The sequence below is a fragment of the Aotus nancymaae genome, unplaced genomic scaffold (genome assembly GCF_030222135.1).
Source record: "Aotus nancymaae isolate 86718 unplaced genomic scaffold, 86718_ANA_hifiasm-v0.15.2.pri h1tg000036l, whole genome shotgun sequence".
Lineage (NCBI taxonomy): Eukaryota > Metazoa > Chordata > Mammalia > Primates > Aotidae > Aotus > Aotus nancymaae.
Genome location: NW_026988450.1, coordinates 83,664,613 through 83,677,328, shown reverse-complemented (window position 1 = coordinate 83,677,328; position 12,716 = coordinate 83,664,613). Strand labels below are relative to the sequence as shown.

Here is a 12,716-nt window from a genome sequence, read left to right as displayed (position 1 = left end):
CTATTACGGTATTTACTTGTTAAAATATAACTCAGTGAGCTCCCAATATGCACTCTCTCTCTAGTATAAAGAGATAAAAGCTGTCTATTCCTACCCTTCCAGAGGTTCACAAGCTGGGTGGGAGAGAGACTGTAAGAACTGTAGTAATGCTCAATAGGTTAACTATTACTGCCTATAAATTTCCCTAGCAATAGCTGACCTAAGTCTAGAAGGACAAAAGGAGAAGTCAAATGAAACATGAGAAGACCATCTAGGCTGAGGAGGCAGTATGAGCAAAGGCCTGGAAGCCTAAGATGACACAGCATTTTCAGGGAATTACAAAAACTTAAGTATGTCCAAGACAAAGACTTTGATCTTACCAACAGCCACACATAGATGAGGTTGAAGAGGTCATCTGTGGCCCAGGGGATTATTGCAACCTTCTAGAAACTATGCAAAGAGGCACAGAGCACCTAGCAAGAGATCTCTCTTAAAGTAAAACTCGAAAACCTACTGGTTCTTGCATTTTATCATTGTCACTGCTTCCCTTTCATTGACAACAGTTCATGCACTCTTATTCTAACAATTTTAATTACTAGTATGAATCACCTATCCATTGCTTCTTATTTTCTTCATGTATGGTAAATGAGGACATCAAAAAATTCCTTTCCCCCTCAATTTTTGCGGTTGTAATTCTCTCTTATGTTAAGTCAGTCTATGAATTACATCAAAGAATCACTGAATGATAAATGAAAGACTGGCACTAATTGAAAATAGAGAACTTTTGTTTTCTTCACTGAAACGAATTTCCACTAAGAATCCATACTCAGCAGCATAGCTTAAAAGGAAACAGTTAAGGGTGAAAGCATCTTGGTATACGTAGGCAATTATTTTTTAAATGACTGAAGTATTCAGGTGTGGAATATAGAAGAATGTTACATTGAACTCTTGTAAGGGCTCGAAAATATGTCTCCTGAACCTTAGTCTTACACCTCCCGACCACCCAAATTCCTCTTCTATACCTTAGATTTAAGCTATCTGGTGAAAAACATCAGGCCATTTTTATACTTCTAGCATTAAGTACTTCTTTAGCACTCAAATATTTGCTGAACCAAGGTCAAGTACTCAAGAACCAAAACAAAGGGTACTTGGGCACAATATGCAGTGCTAAGTCTGGGTTGGGTCAATCTGATCAACAAGGCTGTTGTCTTACATCTTACACCTTCACTTACATATTCTCCATAAGTCTCTTGTGTTGGGGGTGGCGGTGGAGGTCTGTACCCAGTTGGGGGTACTCCTCTGGCTCTGGGAGTGAGAAGTCCTCTTCCCCGACTCACAGGCCCTCGGCTGGACAGGACTCCTCTGGGTGTTGGCGTCCCTCGTGGTACTACAACTCCAACTGGCCGGGCTGTAACTCCTCCCCTTCCCCTGTAACCAAGAGGGTCAAATTAGCAGTATCTATCATATTCTCTGACATTATGTTATTCACATATATTTATACCTCAGGAACAAATTTAATGTTCTATATTTTTATAAAAAGCAATAAGGAAGTCATAGCAAAGACCTAAAGGAAACACAAAACAGGTATCTGCCAAAATGAAATTAAGTCATTTAGGTAGTTAGTCTAGTAACAATACAGAAGAAGTCTGGACTCAATCTCTGGTCAGTATACAGAGTAGGAAACTATGATATTGGGGAAGTCACATGCACCCTAGACTTCTACAGGATGCCCCAGGATTACACCCAAACTTCACTCCCACATTATGAAGTGTGCCTTGTCTTGCTTATCTCTGGACAAGGAAACTGAGGCTTAGAGAGATTTTAAAACTGTCTGAGAACAGCTGTGAGCAAAGCCAGAGGCCAAAACATATGCCACAATTCCACCAGAGAAAGAATAAAATGTACTTTCCTGAATAATGTATCAACTACATGGTAATAAAACAACATTCTTAGATTAAGTAAACACTAGCATTTTCTGAGGTAGAATTCAACATATTCATGTATTTCTAATGTAAATCATGAGACCCGAAGTTAGAAAAGAAGGAGGTGGCTCTATCAAGTATCGTTCCACAGAAGCAAAAACCTGAGAAAATGTGCAGGTCCTATTTGTAGAAATAAGGACAGGAAGACGTGGCTACAGTAGGGAATACAGACACAGCGTGATGTATGTCACTTGGACAAGACCTGCCAGCAAGAACTACAGCTGATGGGCTGGCTGCCTACAGATCAGCTTCCTCCTTCTTCGGTGTGTTTGGCTTAGCAAATACACAGCTAAAGACTCATTTTTCCAAAAACAGCAAATTATCAAAACCCAAAGCTGGACTTTGAAAAGACTGAAAAAACTGATAAACCTGTATAGACAGGCAAAATAAAAGCCCAAACACCAGTATCAGAAATAAAGAGGGTTTTGGCCAGGTGCGGTGGCTCAGGCCTGTAATCCCAGCACTTTGAAAGGCTGAGGCAGGTGGATCACCTGAGGCCAAGAATACAAGACCAGCCTGGTCAAAATGGCAAAACCCCATCTCTACTAAAAATACAAAAATTAGCCAGGCAAAGTGGCTTGTGCCTGTAGTCCCAGCTACTTGGGAGGCTGAGGCACAAGAATCACTTGAACCTAAGAGACTGAGGTTGCAGTGAGCCAAGATCACATCACTCCACTCCAGCCTGGGCAATGGAGTGACTCTGTCTCAAAAAAATAAATAAATAAATAAAAATAAGAAGAGGATTTCATTATTACTGACCTCTTGAAGGATACTTAAGAATAACGAAGAAATACTATGAACAACTCCAAGCCCACACATTTTTTAACTTACATGAATGTGACTGATTCTGATTCATAATGTCCAACACAAGGAGAATTAAATAATCTGAACAGGCTTATGTTTATTAAATAAATTTAATCAACAGTTAATAACTTTCCAAAGAAGAAAGCATCAACTCCATATGATTTCAATGAATTCTATGAAATACTGAAGAATAAAATAATACCAGTTCTCTATAATCTTGTCCAAAAAAATATAAGCAGAGGGAGCATTTCCTAACCCAATCTGTGAGGATGGTCATTGGAAATGCCTCCTTAAAAGTATTTCTACATTACTCATCAGAGGCTAGGACTAGTCTGGGCCAGCCAGGGAGGCCAGAGGTGACTGTCCCCAGCTGGGTCTTGAGCCCTGGCTGGGACCTGACAAAGAAAGTATCTCCCAAAATTCCAAATCACCCTCAGAGGCTACAACTGGCCAGAGATGGAGAGGAAAAGGGGCAAACGGAGCCAGCCTTGTGAGCAGCCCAACTGCTCTGTGACCTCCCTAGGATGGTACATGTGATCTGAGGAGAAACAAGAACAAGGCCTCCTAATAAGCAATGTGGATAAAGCCAGTCTAAAGTGAAGAACCATAAATCAGTGTATCTCATGAACACAGGTACAAAAATCCTCAAAAATATCAGCAAACTCCATTCCATAATGTATTAAAGGAATTATACACCATCACCAAGTAGGATTTATTCCAGGTATATAAGGTTGGTTTAATATTAGAAAATCAATGTACTCTACCACATCAACAAGGCTAAAGTAGAAAAATCATGTGATCATATAAATAGAGCAGAAAAAGCATGTGGCAAACTGCGACACTCATTCATAACAACATTCAGTAACACAGGAACAGAAGGCAATTTCCTCAAGTTGAAAAAGAACCTCGGCCAGGCAAAGTGACTCACACCTGTAATCCCAACACTTTGTGAGGCCAACGCAGGTGGATCACTTGAGATCAGGAATTCTAGACCAGCATGGCTAAGATGGTGAAACCCCATCTCTACTGAAAAAAGACAAAACTTAGCCAGGTGTGGTGGCACAAGCCTGTAATCCCAGCTACTCAGGCTGAGACATGAGAATCACTTGAACTTGGGAGGCCAAGGTTGCAGTGAGCCTAGATGGTCCCACTGAACTCCAGCCTGGGCAACAGGGCAGACTCTGTCTCAAGAAAAAAAAAAAAAACACGTAAAGCAAACCTACAACATATTGAATGGTGAGAAACTGAATGCCTTCCCCTTAAGATTGGGAAGGATGTCTATTCTCACAACTACTCTTCAACACTATACTAGAAGTCCTACCTACTTCAATAAAACAAGAAAAGTTAATAAAACTTATAGATTTTGAAGGAAAAAGTAAAACTTCCTTTGTTCACAGGTGACGTAATTGGCTATGTAAAAAAATTCCCCAAAATAGTCCCAAAAACCCGCCAAGCCCTACACATATGCCTATAATTAATAAGCTAGTAAAATAAGATCTCAGAATAAAAGATTACTAGTCAAATGCTTTCCTATATACTTATATGTCCAACTATTAAAAACAGTTGGAATTTAAGAACACAAAAACATTTACTGAAGCCGCAAAAAATTGCATGTTTTGGTACAAATTTAACAAAATATGTACAGTATCCCTATGTAGAAAACTACAAAACTCTGATGGAAGAACTCAAAGGAGTAACATTCAAGCTCGTGGTCATAATATTGTTAAGATGCCAGTTCATCCCAACTAATCTATAGATTCAATGCAATTCTAAACAAAATCTCAGCAAGTGATATATATTTAGATATACACAAATATTTTCTGAAGTATACATGGAAAAGCAAAAGACTGAGAACAGACAACACAATATTGAGAAGAAAAACAATGTTAGAAGACTCATAATATCTGATTTTAAGACTTACTATAAAGCTACAATCAATATAGCATGGTATTTATGAAAGAAAAGACACAGATCAATGGAACAAAATACAGAGCCCAGAAACTGACCCTCAGAAATATAGTCAACTGATTATTGACAAAGGAGCAAAGAGAATTAAATGAAAAATAATATTTTTTTCAACAAATGGTATAGGAACAAGTGAATATCAATAAATAAATAAAAAAAAGCAGACACCTACACACAGATGTTATATCTTTCACAAAAATCAACTCAAAATGTATCTTAAAGTCAAATACAAACTATAAAAACTATAGAAGAAAGCATAGAAAAAAATCTGTATTATATTAGTTTAGTGATGAGATTTTAGATACAATATCAAAAAAGTCATTGAAAGAAAAGTTGGTAAGTTGTACTTAATTAAAATTATAGACTTCTGCATTGCATAGGACACTATTAAAAGATGAAGCGACAAGCCACAGAAAGGAAGAAAATGTTTGGGAAACACATTAGCTGATAAAGGATTTGTATCCAAAACACACAAAAAACTTTTATAACTCAACAATAAGAAAGCTAATGACCCAATTAAAAAGCAGGCAAAATATCTGAACAGACAGCTCACCAAAGAAAATCTACAGATGGCAAATAACCAAATAAAGATAGTCAACATCATTTGCCACTAGGGAATTCAAACTAAAACAAAAGTGAGATATCTACTTCGTACCTATTGAAATGACTAAAATAAATAACTGAATATACCAATTGTTGGTGAGGATAGAAAAACCGTGAACTCTCATTCCTGTGTGACATACAACATAGTATATAGCCAGTTAGAAAGACAGTTTGGAAATTTCTTGCAAAGCTAAATAGAGCCTTATTATACAATCTACCAGTTGTATTCCTAGTTTTAACCCAATGGATCTGAAAACTTATGCTGACATAAACACTTGCACATAAATGTTTAGGGCAGCTTTATTTATAGCAACCAAGATACCCTTAGAGAGATGAACAGATAAGCAAACTGGGTTACATGCATACAACAGAAAATGATTCAGCAGTAGGAAGAAATGAGCTAACAATCCACAAAAAGTAGGAATGAATCTTAAATGCATATTTCTAAGTGAAAGAAGTCACTCTGGAAATGGAAAGGCTACATACTGTATGCTTTCAACTATATGACACACTGAAAATACCAAAACTAGAGAGATGGCAAAAACAAAACAAAACAAAACAGTAGTTTATAGGTTAAGGGGTGGAGGGAAGGTTGAATGAGTATAGCTTAGGGTGATAAAACTATTCTGTATAATACTAAAATGATAGTGAATACATGACGCAAAGCATCTGTCAAAACCCAAGGAACTTCACAGCACAGAGAGTGAATTTTAATGTATGCACACTGAAAAACCACAACATTATTTAGGAAATAGGAGACTCTTAGGATGCAATGCTGAATGTGAAAAAACATTTTAACTATATTAAAAGCATATGAAAATAACCTTATAAAGGGCTGGAGAAAAGTAAACTTAGAAATAAGAGAAGTCTGTTAGACTAAAGGCAAAAAAACAAAAAACAAAAAAACAACAAAAAAAAAACTGTACATAAGCGCTGTTCTAGTTGATGAAGATATATTATACAGGAAGAAGTGTGCATACAGGTTAACAATTCTGATATCACGGTACACGTACCCTGGAACTCAACAAATAAAAGAATGGTGGGAGCCAGTTTCTCACTTTGGAGTGGAGTGATAAGCAAATGGAAGAGAGTATAACAGTCAATGTAAAAGATTAAAATCAGAGACGTCATTATGAACTCATGTTTAGTTTACTATATTTACAGATTATTAAATAAAGAAATATGCATAAATATGAGGAGATCTACAGGTTAGTACATACACATATATGTTCATTTTCCGTCAGCTGAGAAAGTGCAGACTCAAGCACATCCCAGAAGCAACAAGCAGAACCAACACCCTGATCTTGCTTTCTAATACCATACTCCAATAAAAGGAACCTAAGCTCCTTGGAGAAATGATTGATTTTAGAATTGGAGGTAGAAATACATAAGATTAGTCTGGAGTAATGTGTAGTGCCAGAAAGTAAGAAAGTGCTAAAAAAAAAAAAAATGAATAAATAAAACCCCCAAATTATGGGTGTGTGTCAAAGCCAACTGAAAGAACTCCTAGCCAGGCATGGTGGCTCACTCCTGTTATCCCAGAACTTTGGGAGGCCGAGGCAGGTGGACCACGAAGTTGAGAGGTTGAGACCATCCTGGCCAACATGGTGAAACCCGGTTTCTACTAAAAATACAGAAAAAAAAAAAAAAATAGCTGGGTGTGGTGGCACACTCCTGTAGTCCCAGCTACTCAGGAGGCTGAGACAGGAGAATTGCTTGAACCCAGGAGGCGGAGGCTGCAGTGAGTCGAGATTGTGCCACTGCACTCCAGCCTAACAACAGAGCAAGACTCTATCTCCAAAAAAAAAACAAAAAAACCTCCCAATGGCCAAAGCTGACATGAAATGACAATCCGAGCAAGAAAAGACAGTGGTACTGAATTGTAACCCAATGTATAAAATTAATATCCATGAGTCCACACTGATAGAAATGACTGGATCAATCAATAAATAGATAAATAAATAGGGGAGGAGACAAATCTTCCAGATAATTTTTGTAGATATTCCACGTCGCAGGAGGTGAACTGTAATTCCCCACTTCTTATTTAGGGGCTCCCCATAGTGACTTCCTTTTAAAGGATATAGTAAGAAAAGAAAGAAAAATGAAGAATTTGACAGTGGAGAAATCTGACAAGTCCTACCTCAGTTATGTTATCGAGGTAACATAAGCATATGATAAGTCATGTGGACAGTACATATACTTGATATGATGTGACAAACATGGCATTTTACCTCTGTGGTTTTAGTTCTCCAAATTCATAACCCCAGGTTAATGATGAAAAAATATCTGACAAATCCCAGTTGAGAAACGTCTTAGAAAAAACCTGAGTAGTAGCCCTCAAAACTGTTAAGATCATCAAAACAAACAAGTTTAAGAAACTGTCACAGCCAAGGGGAGGCTAAGGAGACATGACGACTCAACATGATGTATTCTGGGGATTCTGGAACAGAAAAAGGACACTACTAGGTAAACACTAAGGAAACCTGAAATGGACCTTAGTTAACACTGTACCGATATTGTCAATAATCTAGCTAACAATGTGTCAATATTGGTTCATAAACTGAAATAAGTGAGCCATGTTCATGTAAGATGTTAATAATAGAGAAAAACCACATGCAGGTTTTTCTCTATTACTACCATATTACATGAAACTCTGTACTATTTTCACAATATTTCTGTAAGGCCAAAACTGTTCTAAAATACTAAGCACATTTTAAAAAAATCTCAATTTTACAGCTTTCTTGCAGCTGTGGTGGCCTGTGATCCAGTTCTGGCCAGTGAGATATTAATTAGCACTGAGTGAGATTTATGGGAAGCTCTTTAAAACTATATAGTTGGCATTCTCTTTCCCCTTTCACTCTTTTTTTCTTCCTGCATGGGATGCAGACATGGTTTTAAAGGCAGCAGGCTTGAAGGAAAAAGTGAAAGGCTAAGAAAAGCTCAGCTACAAGCTATATGGAGCTGGGGAAAGACAGTGTGGCACTCCTGTATAGGCTTTTAAGGGGGATAGGAGAAGGACGTAATATTTCTACTGGGTTAAGTCACTACAGGTGGATATTTGATATTAGCAGTTGAATCTAATCTTATGTCTAATGCAGTCAAAAAAAATAACACTTTTTCATAACCTCACCCTCAGGTAACCGTTTAATGACTATTTTTAATAAGGCTTTTTCTTTAAAATCCTAGATCATAAGCATTGGTACAGTAAAAATGGTTGTCATGAGCAAAAACAGTGGAATCATATATGGATTCCATTCCTGACGTACTTACGAGCTTAACATCTACCTGCTAGTTAGCACTCAAACTAATCAAGAGTCTGAGCTTTCCAAGTAGTTTCCTCAACTGTGAAATGAGGCTACCACAGAGCCCACTTTTGGGTTATTAGGAGAGAAATATGAGACAGTGCATATAAAGTGTTTAGAATTTTTACTGACTCAATAAAAATCAAGTTTATTTAAACTTCAATCACTCTAAACTGCAATGATGATATAATTTCTGTAGTATCTTACTCATCTTTGTATATCTCCAGTATATATCTAGAAAAATCTTCAACGTGATTAAAGAGTAGTTTGTAGCTATAGCACATCTAACTCCTTTGTGACATTTTCATTAATTAGTGTATATTTAAACAAATTAAGGCTTCCTGCTTCCTTATCCAATACCCATGGTTGCCATCCAAGGTACTATATGAATCACAAAATACTAAATATGCTTCTTGAATATATAAATGTATATCTTTCATCAAATTGAAAGTTTCATCAAATTCAAAGACATACATTTATATATTTGAGAAGCTCATACTTCTTTTCCATAACCATTGACATGTTGGTTATGTCCCACTGCTGTACGAAATCACACTAAGGTATTTTTATCTGCTATGGAATTTTAGACAAGTCATTTGATATACATCTAGTTGTTCTGGATGCTTATCTATAAAAGGTATTTTGAAAATTAGTTTAAATGCTGAAATTCCACAGACGTAGTATTACGTAGCAACAGCATTAACAATACTTTAGACGACACTGGTGGAAGAAAGGCATGATGGAGATGACATGCTAACTCAAGAATCCTGTCTAATTGCAAAGTTTCCACTGAGTGCTACACATGACATTCAGGGCAAGGCTGAACAGCTGGGTTTATAACATGGGGATGAGACGAGAACAAACATCTATTAGTGAGAACTTGATAATCAATGACACTTTTTTAAAAAACAGAAAAGTAGATCCACACTGATAGGAATATCACAGTGTCAGAGAAGAGCAAAAAGATAACACAGCTGCACAGAGTTTTGAAAGGAGATCAATGGATAGACTACAATGTAATAATTCTTTCTATTTGGGTTTTTCAGCAGAGTGACATGGTTTCTGGTTTTGAAACTCAGAGATGAAAAAAATCCAGGAAGGTTTTTGTAGTGAGCTGCCATATCATGCTTTGAATGAACAAATACCAAAAAAAAAAAAAAAAAAAAAGTACTCTGAAACAAAACTAATTATTTATTATTTAGTTTACAGATTAATACAAGATTTTAAGATGTAATGAAGAAGCATGCACTTTGGGTTCCAACACATTAATACTCAAATGTAGTTCTGTCATTTGATGTCTGAGGCTCAGTTTTCCTATCTGTAAACTGGGGCTAATAAATCTTACTGCAGAATAGCTGCGATGTTTGTGCACTGGGTATATAAAGTGCCTGGCCTAAAACAGGCATGTAGTAAGTGGTAATTAGTACACAGATTTCTGCTTCTACTCTGTCCTGACTTTCCTTTTGACTGTTTAGTGAAAGATGAGGGAAGGAGACAGAAAGTACAACTCATGTCAGTTCTTATTTTATACATTTAGCAACAGTAATGTGGTCTGAGAAGAGTTTGTAAACACATACTAAATTGTTAGCTTTTTGTCTATAAATTTTATGAGAAGCAGCAATGCACAGCAGGTAAAACAATGAATTTCGTGGCAGATGCCCTGACTGCTCAAGTGAGTTCCAGCACTGCTAATCTGGTGACCTGGGAAACTAAAGCTGACTCCTGGGGTTCATTCAGAAGGAGCAGGATCCACGCTGACCACAGAGCAGGGCCTGCAAGGTCTGGTAACAGGGCCTTAGTTGTCTCTCATGGGTCACAGTGTGAAAAACCTTCCTAGAAATCCACTTGAGGTCTCTGTGTCCTGATGCAATAAGCCCCGGAGGGGTAACTGTATTTTTCCTACAACATCCCTAATACATTTGACAATCTTTCTTCATTTCTGTGAGAGTGCTTTTCTAAGAACAAAGTTTAATCATTCTAAGAGTGTTTTCCTTGTCTAAGGTTGCCATCCAAATGAGAGAGCTGACAAAAGGAAAAGGAGAAACAGCCTACAGTTACAGTCTCTTAGAACACAGGGAAGAAACTGTCAGAGTTGATGAAGACTAAAACTGTTGAAGAGATGGTATTGGCAGCTCTTACTCTGAGCAACTTTAGAGACCACCTGAAATGCGGTTCTAGGGCAGGGCATCTCACACGTTCACGTGTATCCAAATCACCTGCGGACCTTGTTTTAGGCCAGGGCAGGGTTTACATTCTGCTTTTCTAACAAGCTCTCAAGTGCCGCTCTGGTTGTCTGCAAACCATCTTCTGATGAGCTGAGTCTTAGATCCAGAGGTTATAGTCCTTTTATGAAGCAAGTTATTGGTTATTTCTTTTTATTCTATGTTTCATTCAATCTTCAAGGCAATTAAAAGAAAAAACTGAGCAACTGCTTCCTTATCCTACCTCGTATGGAGTATAAAAGAAATCCAATGCAATTTACAAGTTACAATTTAACCTAACAAGTTACAAAGTGGTTATTGGTAAAATGGTTGACAAATAAGACAGTGTATAAGGAAGTATACTCTTAGGGGCAAGAGAGTTATTTTTCTTCTCTTTGTATCCAGTGAAATGATCTCTGATAACAGAGAGCTCACTTATTTTGAAGGCTGTATCATCAACTGTCTTCCAATTCTGATTTTTAGCATGCTTTTACTTTTTTCCTTCATTTAAAAACAAAAATAACAAAAATCTTTCTCTGTCATTTCTAACTATCAGCTCTATTGCCTTTTGGAACTATGCAGCAAAAATTTCCTTCCTGTCTGGAAGCAATGATACTGATAATAAAGTTTGAGAGAGAAGTAATTTGCCTCTGGTCGTCTGTTGAGGGACTGATCAAATATCTGTGCTATAAGAATTCAGTTTTTAGTGTCAAACTATTTTGAGTAATCAAAAAAGGAATCATGGCACAGTTTGATTCCTTGAAAAGGAAATTTTAAAAATTAAGTAGGATTTGGAAGTGTGTGCTTACTTTTCTATTTCCATTTTATTGAAGAGGGAACTATGGCTTAAAGAGAAGTAACCCCAAGCTCCCCAAGGTCACACAGTAAGTCAGAGTCAGGGGTGACCCTAGAACCTCTGGCTTCCCCACTCTAATCCCCAGCCTCGAACGCTCCCCTTCTTTTCTGCCTTCAAGACTTTGCACCCTTAACTGGGATGACTTCCCTCCAGCACTAACCCATCTGATTACTTCTGTTTGTTCATATCCGCTCTCTCCCTGCAGAATAACTTGCACCCTCATTTCTATTTCCACGGCACTCTTTTCTTCATGTCTCTTTTCCTCTATACCATTCTGTTACAGTTGTTTGTTTCTGATTTTCCCCTCTTAAACTCTAGACTTAGTTAAATACAATGACTTCCTCATCGCTGTAACTTCAATTCTTGTCACAAAAGGGAATTAAGGAAAATCTGTGATTTTCCTAATGACCTAGCATCAGAAATAGGTGATTTTCAAAGAGGTTTCGAATAACTCTGAAAAAACTTCTGAAAACTTCTTAAAACTTCTGAAAAACCAAAGTGTGGAGGGGAAGAGAGAGCTGCTGTATATGAACATACTCACTGGGTTCCTTCTGCTCTAAACTGCCTTAGCTCATTAGTGGATCTTGTTTAAACTTTAGGAAAAAATAAGTTGGCCAGCTAGGTGTCAACCTTCCTCCCATTGGCACTGATATTTACAGCAGGCTCAGAACATTTCTCCAGCTTTATGTCGCACAGGACATGTAAAAGTGCTCGCTGAGCTGTAACCGAGAGAAACTGTGCATAGTTGCATTTCTTGTCTGTTAATCTCCGGGTAGCATTTAAACTACAAATTCTTATCAGAAGTTACTTAATTTACAACACTATTTGCCTCTGTTATTATCTTCCCAAAGCCTATGAAAGTGATCTTAAAAGAAACCCAAGATTTTCCCTTTTTGTCTCCCCTTCATCAGCTCCAGTGTGACTGCTCAACACATCATCAGAAAGTGCTTTAATACAAAGTACTTGAATACTGAAGGCTGATTTCAATAGGAGGAATTGGGTGGACTTTACACCAAGAAAAAGC

At 37.4% G+C, this 12,716-nt stretch overlaps 1 protein-coding gene across 4 annotated transcripts in view; it reads right to left on the bottom strand.

Annotated features, from left to right (window-relative positions):
• The window catches only part of KHDRBS3 (KH RNA binding domain containing, signal transduction associated 3), a 195,451-nt gene that overhangs the window by 72,240 nt on the left and 110,495 nt on the right, over positions 1-12,716 (bottom strand). For all 4 annotated transcript variants that reach the window (XR_010345640.1, XR_010345641.1, XM_064384623.1 and 1 more), the window contains exon 6: positions 1,212-1,407. Coding sequence is in view for 2 of the 4 variants with exons in the window: in XM_064384623.1 (XP_064240693.1) it covers positions 1,212-1,407 (196 nt within the window). In the remaining 2 variants the exon portion in view is untranslated. The remainder of the gene's footprint in view (positions 1-1,211; positions 1,408-12,716) is intronic.